Source organism: Loxodonta africana, chromosome 6 (assembly GCF_030014295.1).
Source record: "Loxodonta africana isolate mLoxAfr1 chromosome 6, mLoxAfr1.hap2, whole genome shotgun sequence".
Taxonomy (NCBI): domain Eukaryota; kingdom Metazoa; phylum Chordata; class Mammalia; order Proboscidea; family Elephantidae; genus Loxodonta; species Loxodonta africana.
In genome coordinates this window covers 26,680,367-26,703,197 of record NC_087347.1, presented here as the reverse complement: position 1 = coordinate 26,703,197, position 22,831 = coordinate 26,680,367, and the positions used below count along the sequence as shown (strand labels likewise).

The 22,831-nt window shown below is 56.9% G+C and overlaps 1 protein-coding gene across 2 annotated transcripts; it reads right to left on the bottom strand.

The window, feature by feature from the left end:
* Positions 1 to 383: 383 nt before the first annotated feature.
* OBSL1 (obscurin like cytoskeletal adaptor 1) lies at positions 384 to 22,818 on the bottom strand. Of its 2 annotated transcripts, XM_064286650.1 has the most exons (20): positions 21,680 to 22,818; positions 19,649 to 19,918; positions 19,314 to 19,565; positions 18,850 to 19,152; positions 18,432 to 18,728; positions 16,818 to 17,090; positions 15,240 to 15,512; positions 12,657 to 12,929; positions 8,319 to 8,591; positions 6,939 to 7,214; positions 6,577 to 6,864; positions 6,129 to 6,404; positions 5,205 to 5,474; positions 4,776 to 5,048; positions 3,536 to 3,802; positions 2,560 to 2,672; positions 1,843 to 1,999; positions 1,516 to 1,677; positions 1,095 to 1,199; positions 384 to 798 (listed from the first exon to the last, which is right to left on the bottom strand). In XM_064286650.1, exons 1-20 carry the CDS (start codon positions 22,689 to 22,691, stop codon positions 521 to 523), a joined length of 5,691 nt encoding a protein of 1,896 aa, XP_064142720.1. In that variant the 5' UTR covers positions 22,692 to 22,818; the 3' UTR covers positions 384 to 520. The 2 variants fall into 2 exon arrangements, with proteins under 2 accessions (XP_064142720.1, XP_064142719.1); XM_064286649.1 differs by lacking the exons at positions 384 to 798; positions 1,095 to 1,199; positions 1,516 to 1,677; ... (7 more) ...; positions 6,939 to 7,214; positions 8,319 to 8,591 and adding an exon at positions 11,248 to 12,287.
* Positions 22,819 to 22,831: the final 13 nt, after the last annotated feature.

The window sequence follows — 22,831 nt, the reverse complement described above, 5'->3', positions numbered from 1 at the left end:
GGGTCAGGTGAAGGGTGGGGTGAGGCCCAGCATCTGGAGAGATGTGGGGTAGATGGTGGGGCATATCCCATGTTTAAGAGAAAAGACATGGAACCACTTCAGGAGCCCTCTGCCCAGGCCGGTGTGGAACTAGCGGAGATAGGCAGAAGCCAGCTGGGCAGAGAGCAGGAGGGAGGGGAGGGACAGGTGAGGGGTATAGGCCAGTGGGGGATAGTGTGGAGGAGAACTGGGGCATAAATGGGGAGTGGGGTTGGAGGAGTTCAGGAGAGACAAACCGGAGGCAGGAAGGGGCCTAGGAAGGGTGGCTTGGCCAGGACAGGAAGGGGCCTAGGAAGGGTGGCTTGGCTAGCCTATAAACAGGGCTCCCTCCTCTCCTCAACCCTACCCCCAATACATCCCAGAACAGACCTGCCTTCCAAAACCTGCAAAACTCCCTTAGGTGTGTCTCAGCCCACCCGTTACCAGGTGCCCTCTCCTGCCGCCTCAGCGGCCTGCCCCTCTGACCTCTGCCCAGACGGTTTTACTCACCCTCCACCAAGAGTCGAGTGTGGGCGCTGTCCTGGCCGGCCTGGCAGCAGTAAGTGCCCTGGTCCTCGGGTCGCACGTCATGGATGACCAGGCTGTGGGTGGGGCCGTGGCTGCGCAGCTCATACTTGTCTCCAGGGCACAGCTCAACCCCCTCCCGCAGCCAGCACACGTGGCCCCCCAAGCGGGACACAGTCACCTCCAGCACCGCCCGGCGGCCGACCAGAACGGTCTTCTCGCGAGGGGGCCGGCGGCACATCTGGAGAGGCAGTGCTAGGGTTGGGGGGCGGGGGCTCAAGTTAATGGGACACGCAGGACATCCAGGAGGAGAGGCGTATCTTCCCTCCCTGCGACCTCCACTTCCGGCTGCAGGCTTATGCCACCGGCCGGTTCCTTCGTACCTCAGTCCCAAATCTTTCCCTCCCCACCTCTGCCTCAGGAAGCGCGCTGCCCTCTGCGAACCACCCTCGAGGGCAGGGAGGCTGGGCTCCTAGGACCCACTGCCAGCCGCCGGTCTCAGGGCAAGAAGTGATGGCCACTCCCTGGCCGCCCCCGCCCCGGTGGCTTACCCTCCACCTCCAGCTGAGCCGCGGACTGGGCGGATCCCGCCTGGAAGCGTACTTCTCCGGCGTCCTCAGTGCGCAGCTCGCTCAGCACCAGCATGTGTTTCTTCCCTGGGTGGGAGGGGGGCGCTAACAAGGCCGGAGCCGCCTGGGAGAAGGGCTGGGGGACGAGGGCAGGGCCGGAGCAGACCCCAGCTAAGCGTACGCTGGAGTGGGCGAAATGGGGAGACTGTGGGGGACCTGGGGGTGAGGAGCGGTCGGGCGCCGCAGGCTCAGAGCCGGGGGACGTGGAAGATGGGAGATACGCTCGTGGGTCAGGGGCGGAGCTCATTCGAGCCGCAGGTGGGGCTTATCCTAGTGGGGCGGGGTCTGCCTGAGCCCTGGACCGGGCAGCACCGGGCCTGAGAGGATGGAAAGGCAGGCAGACCTTCCTGTCGGATGCGGACGCGGCCTCCAGGTCTCAGCGAGCGGCCTCCGAGCTGCCAGCGCCCCGTGGTCTCTGCCTCCGACACAGTGCACTCGAACGTGGCGCCGTCGCCTTCCCGGGCGCACACCGACCGGAGTTCGGAAAGGACTGCCACTACGCGCTCTGGGGCGGAGCCGAGGGTGTGAGAGGCGGGGCGGGGGCGGCACCCACCACTCACCACGCCCACGCCCCGCCCCTCTCCTGTAAAAGCAGGGTCAGCCCCCGGGCAAGTCTCGACCGCGGCTCCGCGACCCCGCAGTGCCCGGCTCCCGCATCGCCCATACCCACCGCGCACGGTCAGGCGGGCGGGCCCGGCGCGGGCCGTCCCCACCGCGCAGCTGTAGGTCCCAGCGTCCGAGGGGCCGCAGCGCCGCAGCTGCAGAAGGCGGCGCGCGCCCAGGGCCTGGAGCCGGAGCCGGGGGCTCGGGGCAAGTGCGCGCCCGTCCTAGGGGCGGGAGTGGCAAAGGGTGGGCGCCCTGTAAGGCGGCGGCGCCCTCTGTTGGTGCCAAGCGGCTTCGAGGCGCTTTTTCTCGTCTTGTGTCCCCCAGGCTGGGTTCGGGCCTGCCCAGGGTTGGGTCCGCCGGCCATGGGCCGTCCCGCGCCTTCAGGGCCGCTCCAGGAGCCTCATTGGGAAGATGTCACCCTTCAGGGTCGAGATGGGGTGCCATGGGCGCGGGAAGCCCAGAGCCATGTCTCGACGGCACGGGCCTAAGTCAGGATGCTGGAGATAGGCAAGCCTGGGTTCAAACATGGGCTCTACCCCTGTTGTCTGGCCCTGGGCAAGCAACTTCACAGCACTGAGCCTGTTTCTTTATCCCTAATATGATGATAGCAAGATCTACTTCATAAGATTGTTGTAAGGATTAAAGGATTAAATGTTATGTACATTTAGCACAGAGCCAGGCACATCGTTTTCAATGAGTGTTAGTTGTCCCTGTTCCAGACCTTACTATTGTTGTTACTGTTATTATGATGAGGTGGTTTGGGCTGGGGCTGGGCTCTGACCTTCTCCCAGGTGACATCAGCCAAGGCCTGGGAAAGCTTGCACTCAAACGTAGCTGTGTCGCCCTCAGTCACCTCTAGGTCCTGTGGTCCCCACATAATGGTCACTGGGGCCTCTGGGAGTGGGAGGAGGACAGTGCAGAAGGAGCAGGGGTAAGGACAGGTGGGAATACAGTGAAGGACAGATGTAGACAAGGTGATCATCGGGGGACATGCTGGACCAAGTGGTCCAGGAGGGTGTTGGTCACTGGGGGACACAGCAGGATCAGAGGGGTCAAGAGGACGAGAGTGGCCAGCTGGGGGGTTCCACTTTAAGGTGGTCACAGGGGGACATGCTGGGGCTACAGGGGCATAGGGGAGACTGGAGCAGAGAGCCCGGTGGACTATTGGCAGGCATGGACAGTGGGGGCCACACCTGGCACAGTGAACAGTAGAAGACACAATGTCCAGTGGGGTACACAATGGGTTCAGAGGCACAACGGGGGGACCCTAAAGCAGGTGTGGTCTGTGGGGAACACAGTGGGACTGAAAGCAAAAACTGGGGAGACTGGATAGAGCAGAGCTGCTGGTGGAGCCCCCCTTAGGCAGGCAGTCAACAGATCACAGGAACAGGAGTGGCCAAGGCACCACACTCAGGCAGGCAGCAGGCAGCAGGCAGAAGGGGTCATAGAGGGCAGGCATGGTCAGTGGGGCCACACTCAAGTGGTCAGTGGGGCGGTGCTCAGGAAGACAGACACCAGGGTCCATGCTGGCACAGGCATGCCCACAGTGGCACTGTCAGTGGGTCCCACAGGGATGGAAGTGATCATATGGCCACACTCAGGCAGGGCTGCCACTGGGGGGGGTCACCTGGGGTTAAAGGCTCAGGGGAGTCCCACTCTGGTAGGGAAGTAAGCAAGGGCCACAATGGGACAGGCATGGTCAGTGTGGACAGACGGGTGGGGTCAGTAGAGTCACACCAGTCAGCAGGCAATCGCACCTCTCACAGTGAGTCTGGCTGCACAGCGTAGTGAATCCGCAGTGAAGGACACGCAGCCAGAGTCGGCCCGGCCCAGGCCACTGAGCACCAGGCGGTGGCTGTGGCCCTCTGCGTGAATGTGGCACTTGGGCCCCGGCTCCAGCCGGACTCCACCCCGGGCCCACTCCCCTGCCACGCCCTCCTGGGACAGCTCCAGCTGGAAGGTGGCACTGCCCCCCTCGCTAATGGTCACATCCTCCAGAGGCTGAAGGGCTCTCAGCTGCTTCGCTGGTGGGGGAAGGCAGGGAGAAATGGAGGATGAGGGCTCTGGCTCAGGGTGGGAGGCTGTGGGGGAGCTCACCACCCCTTGGCCCTGCCTGCACCACCCCCAACATCCAACCTGCTGACAGGAGTTCAGAACCAGGGTGCAGGAAGAAGGGAGCACAGTATATTGGGGTTAGGAGAGGACAATGAAAGGGTGAGGTGTGGTTAGGAGGCTGGGGAGTTTGGGGAAGGGGGCTGTGACTCTGGAAGGAGCACGGAATTTGGAATCGGGCACACCTGGACTGGACCTTGGCTCTGCTGTGTTATCTATATGCTATGTGACCTTTGGCAAACTGCTTGACCTCTCTGGTCCTTAATTTTCCCACTTGTACAAGGTGAATGGTGTTGAGACAGGTTTATTGTGAGGATTCAATGAATGAAATAAACGGGCGGAGAATACATATCACCACCAACAACCATTTACTAGGCTCTGTGCAGGCGTTTTTCATACATTATCTCAGTTAATGTTCCTAAAGGCCCTTGAGGTAGAGGTCAGTCCTTGTTTCAGGCAACAAGACTTGGCTCAGAGAGGTTAAGTAACTTGCATGAGGTCACACAGCTAAGGGGGGGGGCCCAACTTAGGGGCCAGAGGGTGCTATTTGCCTGCTTCTCAAATGGGCACGTGAATTCCTGAAGGCAGAGGGTAAACAGAGCAGGTCTCTCTGGAGTAGCGCATTTATGTTTATAGCAAAGCCAACTTAGAAATAGGAAATGGAATGCAAAATCCACATGGACTTCGAAGGCAAAGTAGAAAACATTAGAAAAAGACAAGTTTTGCTTTGGGTAGGCAGCGTCGGGCCACACCCCTGGACCAGGACGGCCAGGGCTGACTGTCCTCAGCGCTGAGGGGCACTTTGGTGGGGTGTGAAGGGTCCTGGGCCAGCCGGGCAGGGCTGTGCCTCAGGCAGGCGATGTTAGGAGAGGACAGGGCACTCACGCCTCACGCTAAGCCTGGCCAGGGTGCGGTCGTGGTGGCTCTCGCAGCCATAGGTGCCCTGGTCAGCCAGCACAACTCCGTGAATGAAGAGGCGGTGGATGTGGCCATCCTGGGCCATGGACAGGCGAGCATCGTGGGGCAGGGGCTCCCTGCCTCGCACCCAGCGCACAGCCCCAGCTGCGCCCACCCGGCCTGTCTCCACCTCGAGGCACACGTCCTGGCCTTCCTCCACTCGCACATCCTGCAGCCGCCGAAGAAAGAGCAGCTCGGCCTCTGGGGAAGGGAGGGAAGGGCCATGGAGTCTGGTTCGGGCTGAGGCTGACCCCCCCAACTCACTGATCTGTCCTTGGGCAGAAGGGTCACGGCTAGGGCCAGGGCTGGGAGTACAAGGGCGGGGAGCAGCCCATTCTGTCCCCATCAGGACCAAACCTCGAACGTGAAGCCGGGCACTGGTGGCCATGCCCCCTGCCCGGGCAGTCACAGTCCCTGCGTCTTGGAGCTGGCAGCCTCGCATGGTCAGTGTGTGGCTCAAACCATTCTGGGTGATCTCCAGCTGCGGCCCTGGGGTAACAATGGCCCCATTGCGCAGCCAGGTGACATCGGTGTCTGGTGGGGAGACTTCACAGCGGAATGTGGCGTCATCGCCCTCATGGACAGTTAGTGGGGTCAGCTCTGAGACCAGCTTCATGGGTGGCGGTTCTGGGGGTAGATCAGGCAGTGAGCTGCCTGAGTACCCGCCTTCCTTCCTTTGCACCCTCTCCTCAGGTCTGTACCCTCCTTCCTGTCACTTAACTACTGTGTGTCAGCCATGAGGGTGTCCCCAAAGTACAAGATGCCAACTCCCTACCACCCCTTACTCAACCCCCTCAACCCTGGCTTAGCGCCCACCCCAACTAATAATAATAATTTACCATGGACCCTATTTATAGCATTTAATTGTCACCATAGCCAATAAGACATGCACTGCCCCTGATTTCAGAGCTGCGGCTCAGAGAGGTGAGGCAACTGGCCCAATGTCACACAGCTACTGGGTAGCAGAGTCAAGATCTCAATCTATTTTGAAACTGAGTAGGTCACCATGAATCAGAAACGACTCAGTATCAGTGGGTTTAGGTTGACTTCAGGGACCGGTGTAGGTGCCTGGCTTGGTGCCTGGGAAGGTTCCTGCTTTTAACTACTGGGCTATGCCTCCTCCTATCTGAGGGTTCTGGAAGGGGAGCCCGAGCCTCCTCTGAGTAATCCTTGTGCATGCATGGGTTGGAGCCAGAGGCAAGGAGGAGACGAGGGAGTGCAGGGATGGGGCATGGTCCTTGGGGGTGTCAGGGCCCAAAAGGTGTGGGGGTGCACTGTTACCTTCCACGCTGACAAGGAAGATGCGGCTGTCCTGAGGTGCGTCGCACAGGTACTCCCCTGCATCCCCAGTCCGTGCCTCCTGCACCCGCAGCACCTGCCTGGCCCCGGCCTGCTCCAGCTGCACCCGCCCGTGGCTCGCCAGGCGCTCCCCATCCTTGTACCAGCGCACAGGGCCTCCTGGCCCAGAAAGGTGCACCACCAGCTCTAGGTCCCCACCTGGGGTGCTGCGGACTCTCGTCTGGGCTGCCTCGGGGGCCACCACCCGGACGGGGGGCTCTGTGGGGTCAGAGTTGGGGGTCACTGGGCAGGGAGAGGCTTAGGGGCTGCACAGAGGGTGAGGAGGAGGGATGGGGAACAGTACTGAGAGAAGTGGGGTGAGGGATGGACAAGGCATGCTAGACAAGTAGGGAGACCCATGGGGTCTGGGGTGCTGCTCTCATAAACTTACCAGCCACCTGGACGGTGAAGCTGAGGCTGGGGGCCCCTGGGGCTGCCCTGCACTGGCAGGTATAGAGGCCTGCATGGGCCAGGGTAGCAGCCCGGATGCACAGGACACGGCGGGGGCCCTCTGCCTGCAGCTCCAGGCCCTCGCCCTCCTGTACAGGCCTCCCGTTGTGGCTCCAGAGCACGGGGGCGCTGGCCCGTGACAGCTCACAGCTCAGCACCACCAACTCCCCGGGGGCCACACAGAGAGGGCTGGGGGCCGTCTCTGGGGCTAGGAACTGTACGGGGGGCTCTGGACAGAGAGAGGAAGGTGTCAGCCTGGGTTGGCTCCCACCTCTCCCACCCGCGCTGGCTGGGATCACCCACCAGCCAGGCTGACGTTGAAGGTGACAGCCTCATCGCGGGTCTCGCACACATACTCCCCAGCGTCCTCAGGCTGGGCATGGGGCAGGGTCAGGGTGCGGGCGGGCCCCTCAGCGCCCAGCTGCAGGGTGTCCGATGCCTCCACCTCCAGCCCATCTCTGTACCAGCGCACCTGTGACCCAGCTGGGGCCACTTCACAGCGCAGCTCCACACGCCCTGGAGCCCGGAACTGCAGGTCCAGAGCTCGGGCTGCGGGGTGCACGATCCTCTCTGGGGGGGCTGGCGGGGGTGGGGGGCAGAAAAAGCGTGTGTGAACTCGGCCAGCAGGCCTCTCCCTGCCTCCTCCACCCATTCTCTGACCCCAGCAGCATGGCTCCCTTCAACCTTGGGACCAGGACAAACTACAATCCCTGGGCACGAATTGTATACCAGGTGCTGTGCTGGGCTCACTGTGGCCCTTTTCTTGATGGCTCCTGACCACTCCCTAAGAAGGGCATTGCTGTTGGCTTCACTTTCCAGATGAGGACACTGAGCCTTGCCTCTGCCCAAGGCTGCAGAGACAAGGAGGTAGACTCACACCCAGGGCTATCTGACCCCAGTGCATGGCTTGCCACCCCCCCCACTCCCTATCCCCTTTCCCTTCTTTTGCTCCAACAAGCCATGCATTTTACTCATTCTTTTTGTAACCTACGTGAAAACAGGAGGTTTGGTCTTATTAGTTCACTACTGTATCCCCAAGGAGCCCTGGTGGTGCAATGGCTAAGCATTTGGCTGCAACCGAAAGGTTGGTTTGAACCCGCCCAGTGGCTCTGCAGGAGAAGACCTGGTGATCTACTTCTGGAGATTCACCTCCACCACCCGCTGCTGTCGAGTTGATTCCAACTCATAGTCGCCCTACAGCACAGAGTAAAACCGCCCCCTAGGGTTTCCTTGAGTGTAATCTTTACAGAGGAGCCCTGGTTGCACAACGGTTAAGAGATCAGCTGCTAACCAAAAGGTCGGCAGTACAAATCCACCAGCCACTCCTTGGAAACCCTACAGGGCAGTTCTACTCTGTCACGTGGGGTTACAACTGTAACTACAGCCTCAAGAATAGTGCCTAGCACATAGTAGTTGCTCAATAAGTTTCTATTGAATAAATGAACGAATACTGAATGCTCCTAATGGCTGGGCTCCCTCCTGCCAGACGTCTTAGCACTGTCCCAACCTGGTTTGAGCAAGGCAAGGCTCTCTGATGGCTGAGAATGAGGAGGCTGGGAGCAGGGCAGGCTGGAGAAGGAGAGGGCTGTGTGGGGCAAGAGGCTGGAGGAGTGGCTATGGGAGGTGGGGGAGAGCTTGGGCCCCTGCCTTTCTGCCTCCCCGGGGCACCCAGAGGATGCTCACCTGTGACAGTGACAGTGAAGAAGGCTGAGTCATCTCCAGCATCACACACGAACTCGCCCCCGTCCCCGGGCTGGGCAGCAGGCAGCACCAGGCGGCGGCGAGGCCCGTCGCTCTCTAGGACCAGGGCCTCGCTCTCCTCCACCTCCAGCCCATCCTTGTACCAGCGCACAGGGGCGTTGTCCCTCGACAGCTCGCACAGCAGCACCACACACTCCAAGCTCACAGCAATCAAGGTCACCTCATCCCGGGGGTATATGATCCGCACCGGGGGCTCTGCAGGGTGGGGGCAAGCACAGCTGTCACAGACTCATCACCCTCCTCCCCGGAGGCACACGGTTACAACAGTGATAATGACAATAATAAGAAATAATAGGTCCCCAGTTCAGTGTTTGAACTCCCTGAGGCCAGATGTGTTTCAGACTGTCCTGGGTTGCAGGAATGGTGCATTTATCATGTGTCACATACCACCCTCAGCCCCCACCAGGACACTCCATGTTCAATCACATTAACATTTCAGCAGGGTAACATAGAGTCACCCTAAGCAGGACAATTAAAGAGAATAAATACCTTCATGTCGGTTAAGCTCAGGTTTTACCAAAATGACTTTGGATACCAAACTTACAAAAAGTCTTTTGATTTTGAGAGATTTTTCGATGTTGGAATTTGTGGATAAGGGATTGTGGACCTGTAATAGCAAATGAAGGAGCCCTGGTGGTGCAATGATTAAGCACTTGGCTGCTAACTGAAAGGTCTGTGGTTCGAATCCACCCAGTGGCTCCACGGGAGAAAGATGTGGCGATTTGCTCCAGTAAAGATCAACCCGTTGCCGTTGAGTTGATTCCGATTCATATAGTGACCCTATAGGACAGAGTAGAACTGCCCCATAGGGTTTCCAAGGAGCTGCTGGTGGATTTGAACTGCTGACCTTTTGGTTAGCAGCCGGTCTCTTAACCACTGCCGTCACCAGGCCTCCCCTGTAAAGATTACAGCCTTGGAAACCCTATGGGGCAGTTCTCCTCTGTCACATGGGGTTGCCAAGAGTTGGAATCGACTTGATGGCACCTAACAACAACAACACCCATTGTTGTTGATTCTGACTCATAGAGACCCTAGAGAACAGAGTAGAACTGCCCCATAGAGTTTCCAAGGAGCAGCTGGTGGATTCAAACTTCCGACCTTTTGGTTAGCAGCCATAGCACTTAACCACTACTCCACCAGGGTGTCCACAACAATAGCACACCTTTATTCACAGCTTCCCAAGGAACCTGGCACAGTTCGAAGCACTTTGTTAACTCATTTGATCCTCACAACAATTTTGTTGCTGCTGCCCAGTCGATTCCAAATCGTGGTGACCCCACGTGTTGCAGAATAGAACTGTGCTCCACAGCGTTTTCAACGGCTGTGCTCTTTTGGAAGCAGACCTCCAGGCTTTACTTCCGAGGTGTCTCTGGGTGGGTCTGAACACCAACCTTTCATTTAGTGGAGCCCTCATGGCACAGTGGTTAAGAGCTCGGCTGCTAACCAGAAGGCCAACAGTTCAAATCCACCAACCGCTCCTTCGAAACCCCATGGGGCAGTTCTACTCTGTCCCGTAGGGTCGCTATGAGTCAGAATTGACTTGACAGCACACAACAACAACTTTGGTTTAGTAGGCCAGTGCTTAACTGTCTGTGCCACTCAGGGACTCCTACAGCAATCCTATAGCAATCCTAGGAGGTATGTATTGTCTTAACCCCATTTTTCAGACTAGGAAGCTGAGGCAGTGTTTCAGCAACTTCCTTAATGTCACAGGTAGTTACACCTACTCTAAGGCAGGAGGGAGAGTCTGGCCTGTTAAAGCAGCTTTGACTGTGCTGGCAGTAGCGGATTCCAAGCCAAGGCTCGCAGAAACTCAGTCACACTCTTCGCATCTGGGTTTGTGAAATGCCTACACCTGTCTGAGAGCTCCCCAGGGATGCGAATCCCTGATCCTACCGGCTCATTTCCAACTGTTCAAAAGTGGCTCACCCCTTCACAGAAAGGGAGCCGTGTCAATATGGGCAGTGACCAGCACACTGAGCCCCCGGGGCCTACCCGTGCTCCCACCCACCTGGGAGGTATCCTAGAATCTTCAAGCTCCAGGACACTTTAGAGCTCAGGTTTGTTCTTTTTTTTTGGTTAGCGTTTGGCCCCCTTGTGGCCAGGCTGGGGAACTGCTGGATTCCCAGGCTTGGGTTTGACAGGGGCACGCACCAGAAGATGGGCACGCAGGCCCACATGGGGCCTTCGGCAGAGAGCCCAGGAACCCCACCTCCCTAGCTAAGCTTGTTCTAAGATTCTGGAGGTTCCAGGCTGGTTCTCTGGGGCTTAGCAAGGCCTGGGGATTGCAGGAGGCAGCTGGCTGAGGTGTGAGGCAGGCGACCAAGGCAGTGGGTGAGAATAGGGGGTACAGCCGGGGTGGATGACCCAGTAAGCAATGTAAGTACAGGCTTACTTGTGTGTACTTAGTAATGTGTGGTGAACAATTTCATGGTGAAAAATGTGAAGTTGTTCACTACAGATTAGTCAGTAAGCATAAGTAAGTCTGTGCTTACCTCGCTTACTGGGTCATCTGTTCCTGTCAGGGGCCATAAATTTGAAAAGAGGCTTTGATTCTGTAGGAAAGTGCTGTGCGATTGGGAGAGAGACAGATACCAGCCATACCTAGAAGCAGAATCTTGATGTGGTGAAAAAAAAAACGTGAAATTCTTCACTACAGAGGATTTGGTAAGCAAGGTAAGCACCATGCTTACCTTGCCTATTGGGTAGTCTGGCCCTGGGTGCAGCCATGGGGCTGGGGTGCCCTGTACAACCCTGGGACCTCAGCTTGGCATCAGATTTGACTCTCCCTGGCCCACAACCGGAGTGGTGTTTGTGTGAACTTCTCCACAAAGAGCCTGGTGTTTTCTGGGGAGGCCAAGTGTGGGCTGGGATTTGTGTGGTTATGGCCCTTACGTCTGGCCAGGATTTGGAGAGTAAGTGGGTAAAGGTGACTCACTCTGGGCAAGAACACATGTAGTGGCCTTTCTGTGGGCTGTGTGTGCCAGGCTGCATTTTCTGGGGCACGGGGGGTGGCAGGTCCCTAAGAAGCGCAGCCTGAACTGGGCGCTACTCCTAGGGCAGGGTGGAAGAGAGGTTGACAAGACTGTCACAGCAGATGGCCACTCCAGTGCAGCAGTGGGTTCTTCTGTGCCATTTAGAGCTGCCTAGGTCCTCCCCCAATCCCAACAATGGAATGGGCGCTGGGGGTACCATGCCACTTTTACTTCCACAGTCGTCCTGTGCTTTTTCCACTTTGAACATCCTCCCCGCTACTGCCACCACTCCCACCCCACTTAGCCAGCTCAGCCGTGTCCTATGTACCAGCTCTGAAGGCACTTCCTGTCCCCTTGACCACGTCAGCAGCCCCACTGCACCCTATCATGACCCTTGACACCCCATGCTCTAAGACCTTTTCCTGTGTCTGGCTTCCTGGTGGACAGTGTGCTCCAGGAGGGAGGGGCTAGGTCTGTCTGTGTGCTGCTCAGTGTCCGCAGCACAGCCGGGCCGCTCCTGTGTGGAAAGGCGGCTTTCTCCAAGGCCCTCTCTGCCCTCTCCTGTTCTGTTCTTTCGAGCCCTCTGCCCCTTCCTTCGCAGCGCTTTTCACGAGGTGTCACTGTACATTTATTTGAGTGTTTATTGGTTTAACACAGGGGTCGCAAACTCAAATGCCCTTAAGGACCTGGGAGGTAAGGTCAGTGGCTGAAGCGGTCTGGTGAGAGACAAAAAGGAGTGGCGGGGAGGGTGAGGACTGTGGAATGCGGGCCCCATAGGATGGGGGCAGCTGCTACTCAGCGCCTGCTGTTCGTCGCCAAGGGGGGAAACGGGACCAGAGGCGCCGGGTCTTCGGCTTTTTCAAGAGGACGCATAAATCCGGATTGTTATTTGAACTGTCCTGACTTTGGTAAGACTCTGCAGGCCAAACACAACACATCTGCGGGCTGGAAGGGGCCCTGGGACTGCCCATTTGCGACCCCTGGTTAACAGCTGCCTCCCCAGCTAGACTGTAAGCTCTGAGGGCAGGGACCACGTGTGCTCAGCCTCCTGCACCTGGCCCAGCTCAGCACACAGAAAGTGCTCAGTGAACGAGCCAGGGGAATGTGGCTGTTCTCGGCCTTGGGCCCTGGGGAAGAGCCACTTACTCAGATAGGCCCTGGGCCTTCTGTGCAGGGACCCTGGTGCATGCACCCATGAATCTGCCTCCCTCCTCCCCGTGTGCCATTTCCCCCAGGGCTCAGGAGTGTCCTCGGGTGGGGCTGGGGGTCTGGGGTGGGCCCACACCTGTGACAGTGACAGTGAAAGAGGCCGACTCGTCGTCGATTTCACACAGGTACTCGCCGGAGTCCTCGAGCTGGACAGCAGGCAGCACCAGGCGTCGGACTGTGTCCTCCTTCTGCAGGAGCAGCGCCGGGCTCTCCACCACCTCTTCCCCGTCCTTGGTCCAGCGCACCTCAGCCCAGGGCCGGCACAGCTCACAGGTCAGCACCACGCGCTCCAGGCGCACGGCAGCCACATATACCTTGCCACTTGGGTACACGATCCATGAGGACACATCTGAAGGACAGGGACAGCCACCACTGAGTGTGAGGGGCTGGGCCTATGTGCCTGTCTGCCTGCCCTGACTCAGGCCTGTCTCCTACCCCAGGAAATGGGCCATGTGTTGAAGAAGAGAAATCCCCCCGCCCCGCGACGGTCTCCCTGCAGCTCAGTTACGCACAGCTGGAGACACACTCTCCCCAGGGAGACACAGCCATAGTCACCCCCAACACACACCAGATATGCTGGGCAAGGTGGGGACCAGTCTCAGGTGTGGGAACACTCCATATTCTAGGGGTTGGCCAGAGAAGGGGGGAGCTGGGGAAATGAGGGTTGGATCCTCAGATGGAGCTGGGGTCCCTGCAGGGAAGAGCCAGGTGCTCAGGCCCTGATATCTCCTGGCCTCTCTAGTGCCTGGGCCTACCCACCGCAGACTCTGCCTTGAAGTAGAACTGCCATGCCCAAAGAGTGCCCTTGTAGGGTATTTTGAGAGCTTGGGAGAGCAAGGATCCCCTCATGCATGCTAGCTGTGTCCAGTGTGTTTATGACAATGCATTTCTGGGGGTTGGGGGGGGTGGCTGAGCCTCAGGGTACAGACTATAGGTGGGAGAAAGGAGGGTGTTATGAACTGTGTCCCCCAAAAATGTGCTGTAAATCTTAACCCCTATACCTGTGATTGGAAACGCTAGTGGCATAGTGGTTAAGAGCTATGGCTGCTAACCAAAAGGTGGGCAGTTTGAGTCTACCAGGTGCTCCTTGGAAACCCTATAGGGCAGTTCTACTCTGTTCTTTAGGGTTGCTATGAATCTGAATCGACTCCACAGCAATGGGTTTTGGTTTTATACCTGTGATTATAATCCCATTCGGAAATGGGTTTCCTTTGTTATGCTAATGAGGCTGTATTAGCATGGGGAGGAGCCCTGGTGACTCAGTGTTTAAGCACTCAGCTGCTGACAGAAAGGTCAACGGTTAGAACCCACCAGCCACTCCTTGGGAGAAAAATGTGTCAGCATGTTTCTGTAAAAATTAAAACCAAAAAACGGTTATGAAAGCAGAGACTGGAAGGAGGAAGCGGGCTGACTCATTAGGGGGAGAGTATGTGGGAGTATGTAGTAAGGCATATACAAGTTTACATGTGAGAGACTGACTTGATTTGTAAGCTTTCACTGAAAGCAAAATAAAAATTATGAAAAAAAAAAGATTCCATAGACGACGCCTGATCAAAAGGGGGGAGATGTAGAACAGAATTTCACATTTTTATGAACTCCAGGCTTCCTGTAGCCATAAAGGTTGGATGAAAACTATTGAAACTATTGCCCTTAGATAACCTTTAAACCTTAAGCCAAAAATATTCCCTGATGTATTCTTAAAATCGAAGATGAGTTTGGCTTAATTGGTAAAAAGTAAGCCCGAGTTGAGCATTATGGTCTTTTAAAAACTATCAATACGGGATCAAATTGACAATAGCAACTTAAAAGATTAGATAGGAACCTTAGAGGGTGGTGAATCTATACTAATGGAGTAGGAAGTACTCAGAAAAGGAGGGTGGAAATGGTTATACAACTTGAAAAAAAATGTAATCAGTATCACTAAATGGTACATGTAGAAACTGTTAAATTGGTGTATGTTCTGCTGTGTATATTCTCAACAACAACAAAATAAATAAAATTATATTAAAAACAGATAAAAAAAATAAAACCACACCCACTGCCGCCAATTCCTACTCACAGTTTCTTGATGGAGGCAGACTGTCACATCTTTCTCCCGTGAAGCGGCTGGTAGGTTTGAACCACTGACCTTTCAGTTAGCAGCCAAGCAATTAACCATTGCACCAACAGGGCTCCTTTCCATAAAGATTACTATGGGGAAGTCAAAATTGACTCGGCAGCAACAGGTGTCAGTGTAATATGTGTCTTGAATCAATCTCTTTTGAGATATAAAAAGAGCAGATTGAGCAAGCAAGCAAGCAAGTAAGCAGAGATGGGGGAAGGCAGATGCCAAGCCACATGAAGATGACCAAGGAAAGAAGCTCAAAAAGAGACAAGGACCTTCCTTGAGGGCTATCAGAGAGACAAAGCCTTCCCCTAGAGCCAGCACCCTGAATCCTAACGTCTAGCCTCCTGAACTGTGAGAAAATACATTTGTTTGTTAAAGCCACCCACTTGTGGTATTTCCGTTATAGCTGTGCTAGGTAACTAAGACAGATGGGGTCCAAGCAGCTGGTGGAAGGGAACAGAGGTTAGGAATTGTGACCAAGGAGCAAGAGCACAGCAGCTACTCAGGCGGGACACCTCCCTCCTTGACCCTCCAGGCCCTCCGGACCCCCACCTGTGATGGTGACAGTAAAGTAGGCACGCTCCTCCCCAGCGACACACTGGAACTCCCCGCCGTCCGGGGGCTGGGCGGCGGGTAGCACCAGGCGGTGATGGGGCCCTTCGTTCTCCAGCACCAGGAAATCGCCCTCCTCCACCTCCTGCCCGTCCTTGTACCAGTGCACCTCGGCGTCCTCCCGGTCCACCTCACAGGTCAACATAACACACTCGGAGGTTATGGCGTGTACGAACACGTGCTCCTGGGGGTCCAGGATGTGCACTGGGGGATCTGGTGGGGGGGGCAGAGAGGGAATCACAGAGATATCACACACATGAGAGTCTAAACTGGCTGCTTGGCCAGAAGACACTCTCTCCTTGTGGTGGGGGGGGGTGGGAGGGTTAAGGCTGTGCTTTGCAGGGGCCACAGGGCAAAGGCCTCCCCCCTCTGCACCCCCATGGGACTCCGAGGGCATGGCAGGAGGCACAGCAGGAGAGCAAGTGGCACCTGAGTGCTCGCTCGCTGGGTCAGAGAATCAGAGGTGGCTGGGTGGGGACATGGAGGGAAGGGAGGCACAGAGAATTCACACAGTGGCAGCGGCCGTTTGTTTAGGCTGTGGGAAGTCATTCCTACAAGCCCCATCAGGGCCATGCTTGCTGCTGCTTTTATAAGGAAGCCCATGTCTACTGTCCCAGGATGGCAGGAGGTGCAGCAGTGGGATGGCCGATGCCTATGTGGTAGTGAGCTCCCTGTCCCTGGGAGCATCCAGGATTTCTAATAAAGTTAGAAGTTGAGCTAGATCTATGGTTCCCTAAGCTGCCCACTCAGAGTCTGCGTTTGTGAAAACAGGATCCCCAGGCTTCATCCTGCATGTTCTAGTTCTGCAGGTCTGGGGGTGGGGTGGCCCTGGGATATACATTTACAACCTTCTGAGGCAGGTCTGAAGCAGTCAGACCATGGACCAGCTCCTGAGAACCACTGGCCCACTGCACTCAACACTTCTAAACAGCTCTGCTTCAACTGGAAAGCTGCAGGTGCCAGTGCCAGCTATTGTTTGTTGGCTGCAAGACGATGGGGAAGTCACATATCCTCTTTGGGACTTGTGTCCTTATCTGTCACCTGGAGCTATCATGCCCTTCATCTAGTGAAGATTAAATAAAAGAGTGTATATTTGAAGTACCTAGCATAATACTTAGCATAGTTTGAGCAAAGGGCTCAAACATATGGACAACTATGAAGATGATGCAGGATTGGCCACCGTTTTGTTCTGTTATCCGTAAGGTCGCCATGATTTGAAGCCAACTCAACAGCAATTAACAACAAGGTGCATAGTACTTGGCTCACTGTAGGCACTCAGCAAATGTTATTCCCACCTCTCGTTCTCTTAATATAGGTCCCTCCCCTACATTCAGCAGATGGTATGTATGGGGAAGTGTGCATGGGAGGGTTAAGAATCAAGTGCAGAGTGACATAAAAACATGTCCCCTGGCCACTAGGTCCTCCCTGTAACGACCCCCAAGCAGGCAGACCAGGGGCAGGGCATGCACAGCCCTTAATCAGCCTCAGCTGGAAGCGCCCAGGCCACATGATCCTGACCTTGGACAGTGACGCTGAAGAAGGCTGAGACCCCTTCTGTCCTGCACTCAAACTCGCCGCTGTCCCGGACTTCGGCTGCTGGCAGGATGAGGCGGTGTTTGCGCCCATCCACCTTCACCACCAGTGACTCGCTCTCCATCACCTCCTGCCCGTCCTTGTACCAGCTTGCAGGGAAGTCCAGCCTTGAGAGCTCACAGGTCAGCACCACCCGCTCTGAGGTCGTGAAGGTCAATGATACCCTGTCCTGGGGGCTCAGGATGTGCACTGGGCTCTCTGCGTGGGGAAAAGCATGGTCACACGCCTCACTGCAGCACGCTCTGGCTCGGGGAGCACCCCTACTCTGGTGTGTGCTCTCAGCACAAGAGCTGGGCACATCAGACCAGACAACTGCTATCAGTACAGGGGACACTGGTCAGTTTTAAAAAACAGGTTTGTGCTTACACACCAACTCTCAAGAACAGTGGTTTCAGTGTGCATAAGAATAGGGGAGCCTGCTAAAAATGCAGATTCTAAGATCTCGAAGTATAGAGGTGCCAGGGAATCTGCAAGATAAACCAGCCCCATGTGATTCTGATGGTGGCGATCCCCGATCGATTTTGGGAAAGCTGCACTCATCGCTGGGTATTTCCAACCTGGCCCTTGGCCTGCGGTTCTGGCAGCTAATGGCTTCAAGGCCTGCGCTCAGGTGCCAGTGAACTCCTCAGCTAGTCTTACCAACTCCAGTGATGGTGAGACGCAAATGCTAGTGTCCCCCGAACCTTCAGGCCCCATCCCCACTCTTCTTCAGGGTTGCCTCCTTCCCTCTCCTTCCCCGTTTCACCAGGTGGCACGGTGTAAGACTTGGGAGCCAGACTGCCTGGATTCATAATCCAGCACCACCACTCACTAGCTATATGGCTTTGGGCGCATCACTTCGCTACTCTGTGCCTCCATTTCCCCATCTGTAATATAGGGACAACAACAGAACCTATCTTACTGGACTGCTGAGAGAATTAGAATAATCAGTATAGGTAGAGTGATTAGAACTGTACCTGGCTCGCAGGAAGTTGCAATGTAGGTGTTAGCTATTTAGACAATAAGGCAGAAAGCAGGCAAGGACTAGGAGTCAAGGACCGAGTCTCTCAGATGAAACGACAAACGTGATAGAATTATGTAACCCCTAAAAGCACTTCAGTGGTGCAAACGGTTAACGTGTTCACTGCTAACCTTAAGGTTGAAAGTTTGAGTCCACCCAGAGGCTCCTCGGAAGAAAGGCCTAGCAACATATTTCTGAAAAATCAGCCACAGCAAACCCCATGGAACACACTTCTACTCTGACACACATGGGCTCGTCACCAAGAGCCGGGGTTAGCTTGACAGCAACGGGTTAACATTTTTTTAGAAGTGCTCCAGAGAATTTGGATACCATGCTGACGGAGGTAACAATGGGTCCCCTGGCTCTTACATGTGCATTGAAATAGCCCCTCAGGACCACGGGGTCCTCGATCTCAGCCCACCATGGATGCCCCATGCTCTCCTGGCCCAGATGTGAGGAGGGGGAATAGCACCTGCCTGTTGGCCAACAGGACTTGAGTCTTGACCCCACCTGTGCACCCTGGTCCTCCCTGTACCCACCTTGGATGGTGAGGGCGGCCGAGTCCTGCACACCAGGGCAGCTGAAGCCAACCAGGGCCCCGCTGTCCTGGTGCTTGACAGATTGGAGGATGAGCCTGTGCTGCAGGCCCTTCTGCTCCACACAGTACCGCAGGGCCCCAGGCTCCACCTGGCCCTCCGGCTCATCACTCTTGAGCTCTTGCCCATTGAGGAACCAGGTACCCTGGATGATGGTGGAGAGATCCAGGGAGAAGACGGCATCCTCCCCATCGTATACCTGCACATCTTCCAGACCTGCCACCAGGCGAGCTGTGGGCACTGGGGAGGGGACAGAGGGCACAGGTTGGAAGGCATCTAAGAGGACTGGGGGCTGGGAGTGCAGAAGGGCTGATGGGGAGGGCATTACGCTGGTGGGCAGGGTCTGGCAGGGCCAGCTCACCGAGGTGGGCAGAGCCCTGGAACACCACATGGGAACTGCGGCCGTGCTCGCTGACCGTGCAGACACGGAAGCGGTAGTCGCCCTCAACAGGCACACAATCTCCTGGCACCTCCACGGCGCCAGCTTTCTCAACGCTGAAGCACTGGACCCAGTCTTCAGAGCCCACCTCCTGCCGCTCCAGCCTGTAGATAAAGGGGGTCTCGGGAGCCGGCTCGGGAGGTTTCCAGGTAAGCAGGACCGTGTTCTTGTGGCCCTTGAACATCTCTGCCAGCACAGGAGGGCCTGGTGGACTGTGCTTGACGCCTAAGACAAAGACAGGGTTTGCGTTCGGACCCCGGGCATACCTCCCACAGCCCTACTACCTTAATCCACTTCGCATCCCATGCTCTGGCATCCAGTTGCCTTCTTGCCCTCTTCCTCCTGTCCCACCCTGGAGAACTCTGCCCCTGCCTCTATACCCTCACATTTGACTCTGAGCAGAGTGGTGGTTCGGGAGTTGCCCACGTTAAAGGTGACCTCGCCAGCATCCTCTCGGGTGACCCCCGGCAGGACCAGGGCATGCATGTGGCCAGAGCTGCTCTGGCAGGTGGCTGGCAGGTCCTCCCCGTCACGGCTCCAGTGCCCCTCGCTTCCAGCCTCGCGTGTTTCCACCAGCAGTACTGCGTTCTCTCCTTCCAGGACGTCGAGCTTCCGCGGCAGCCGCTTCAGGATGGGCCCTGGGATGCGGACAGGACTCCATCAACCCAGGGTCTGGGCACCTGCCTGCCTCAGCCTTGCCTCCTCCCACTGGCCGGCTGACCTTTGACCGTCACGTTGGCCACAGAGCGCACGCGGCCGCGCATCTCGCACAGGTAGACACCATCATCATCGGCCTTTAGCCGGTGGATGATGAGGCGCCGGACGGTGCCCTCCTCGATCTGCTCGTACTTGCGGCAGGGCAGCAGCCGCTGGTCCTCACGGAACCAGGCCGTGGGGATGCGCGAGTTGGGCACTTTACATTCCAGCACAACAATGCCGTGCTCCCGGCCCTCCACATCCTGCAGGGGCCTCGTGAACCGGAGTCGGGGCTCTGTGGAGAGGGTGAGACAAGAGAAGGCTGTGGAGCAGGGCCAGACCCGAAGGAGGGCTCCTCCTGCATCACCTAAGCACACACCAGCTCACGCTGTTGGCTGTGTTGCCCCAGCCAGCTGGCACTGTGGAATCACAGCAAACCCCCATCAGAAGGCCCCGACACTGACCAGCTGCATCCCCTTGAGCTTGTCCACTTTAACAATCCTGGGCCTCAGTTTCCTAACTTGTAAAATTGGAAATGGGAGGGTAAAGGGGCCAGACCAGGGATTTTCAAACCATTTCCTAGGTCCCTCAGATGTTGTTGGTTGCCATCGACTCGATTTCGACTCCCGTGTGTGCACAGCAGAACCACTCCATAAGGTTTTCAAGGCTGTGACATTTCAGAAGCAGACTGCCAGGCCTGTCTTCTGAGGCACCTCTGGGTGGGTTCGGACTGCCAACCTTTCGGCTCGCAGTTGAGTGCTTAACCATCTGTGCCACCCAGAGGGCACCTCAAATTCTGTGAGGGTCTGAGTTGGATTTCATTTTTGAAGTATTTTAATCATTTTCAAAACTGCCTTTAAAAAAGAAAGCCTGATGGCAGAGATGCTCAGTGGGTTAACCTGAGCGGCTGGAGAAGCAAGTTTTTACACAGCTCTGGGCAGCTTCGCTTGCCTTCCCACAGGGCAGCACTGGCCTGGCGAGTTTGCATACATAAAGGTGCACCAGGGAGAGCATACGGCATAGGTGCAACACACTTGACTACGTGCCGGGCAGGGCGCAGAGGAATCTGCCAGCTTTTTCTCCTCCGAGGGAAAAAATCTGGCAACAACTAGTGAAGGTATAATCCTGTGATGAAATTCTATTAACGAAGGGCTTTAACTTCGAGTGTGAGTTTTCGGTATTTCTTCTCTAAACATTCTGCTTTTAAGTAATACAAGCATTTATTAGACATAGCTGGTGATGCAATGTTGAAATGTAAGTTTCTTTTCCTCTGACTTCTTTCAAACCTGGGAAGCAGTTTAATTCTATAGCTTTAAAAAAATGCAGGATAGTTTCCCTTTTTCAACGTTTCTTTTACTATAAGGAGCCTGGTGGTGCTTGGCTGCTAACAGAAAGGTTGGCAGTTCAAGCTCACCCAGTGGCTCTGCTGGAGAAAACCCTGGTGATCTGCTCCCATAAATATTACAGCTTAGAAAACTCCGTGGGGCAGTTGGATGGCCACATGGAGTCACTATGAGCAGGAATCGGCCTGATGGCAGCTAACAACAACCTTTAGTGTAAATTAGGTATTTTTCCACAGGATGCTATGTAGTCAGGCCTTCCCCACAGGGGTCAGAGACTAAATGGGGTTATGGAGGCAGCCTCCGTTTAGAATGTTTGTATTCAATAAAATAGCTCCTTTGTTCTGACTGATTAGCTTTACAAGTATACGTTAGAACTGGGACATATATTTACACCCGTAAAATGCTCCTTTCATCTGTTTTGTACATTGGGGCTCCAGACAGGATTTCAATGGGGCAGGGGGAGAGTAAAAAACAATAAGGTTGGTTGGAAACCACTGGACTGAAGAGGTCTATCCCCTCTCCGTTTGCATAGCAACCACTCCTCCAAGCCGTTTTTTTCAGAGTGGTTTTGCACTTTCTGCCTCAGACTCCCTTGAGGAGCTTGTTAAGAAGTTTCCAGAATTCCTGGAAGGCTTAGTCTCCTGCGGGTTGGGTGGAAGACAGAAAAGGGTATGTTAGCATTCCCCTCCCGTCTCCCGGGGGCGCCGCCGCACCTTTGACGTGCAGCCGCACGGCGCTGAGCGTCTGGCCCGCGGAGTTGCGCGCGGCGCACACGTAGAGCCCGCGGTCCTTGGCCTGACAGTAGAGGACCTTGAGCACGAAGCCGCCGTCGCGGTCGCGGTACATGAGGCGACGACGGTCAGGCAGCAGCGGGCGGCCCTCCCAGTGCCATTCGATCTCGGGCTCGGGCTTGCCCATGACGTAGCAGCGGAACTTGGCGTGCTTGCCCTCGTTCACCCAGAAGGTTTTGGGCGCGCACTTCAGCGGCTCCACCACGGGCGGGGGCGCCTCGTCGGGGTCCGCGGGCGGGCTTTCGGGGGGCTGGTGCACCTGCAGCAGCGCGCCGGCCTGCGCGTGGCCGTGCGGGTTGCGAGCGTGGCACACGTAGACGCCCGAGTCTGGTAGCCGCGCCGCCAGGATGCGCAGCGCCAGGCTCACGCCTCGGCCACCCTCGGCGCGGCCCGGCACGAGGGCGAAGTGGCTGCTGTCCCACACTTCGTCCAGGGCCATCCCGTCCTTCTCCCAGTACAGCGTGGGCTCAGGCAGGCCCCCCACCTGGCACGTCAGCACCACCTCGGCCCCCCGCAGCACCCACTGCGACCCGGGCCCCGTCAGGAACACCGGGGCGCCCTCCCCGGCCCCGGGCTGCGGCAGTGGGCGCTCGGCGGCCTGCGGCTCGGGCTCGGGCGCTGGCGGCTCGAGCACGGTAACGGCGGCCGCCGCGTAGGCCTCGCCTGCGGAGTTGCGGGCGCGGCACACGTAGACCCCCGCGTCGGTGGGCAGCGCGCCGCTCAGCAACAGGCCGTGCTCGGCGCCGTCGACCGGGAAGCTCAGGCGCTCCGATGCCGCCAACGGCTGCCCGCCCTTCTCCCATACCACAATGGGTGGCGGCTCGCCCAACACCACGCACTGGAGCTCGGCCTCGCCGCCGCTCACCACCCGCACAGGCCGCGGGAAGCGCAGGAAGCACGGAGGGCTTCCCTGGTCCCCCGAGCCCGCCTTCATCGCGGCGGCCTGGGACAGCCCGCGGGGACGCGGAGGACTCGCGGGCGGCTAGCACTGGCCTGCAGACGCGCGGAGCCCGGGAGGCGGGGCGCGCGGGGCCCGGGGCGCGGAGACCGCGGAGCTCTCCCTGGCCGCCGCTC

What these genes read in the sequence shown, in the direction of transcription:
- OBSL1 (XM_064286650.1), bottom strand. Translation starts at nt 22,691, where the DNA reads ATGAAGGCGGGCTCGGGGGACCAGGGAAGCCCTCCGTGCTTCCTGCGC. An exon ending in CTGATGTCACCTGGGAGAAG is followed by an intron (nt 2,000 to 2,559) that starts GTCAGAGCCCAG and finishes TCCCGCCCCTAG; the next exon opens with GACGGGCGCGCACTTGCCCC. An exon ending in CGCCCGCCTGACCGTGCGCG is followed by an intron (nt 1,678 to 1,842) that starts GTGGGTATGGGC and finishes GCTCCGCCCCAG; the next exon opens with AGCGCGTAGTGGCAGTCCTT.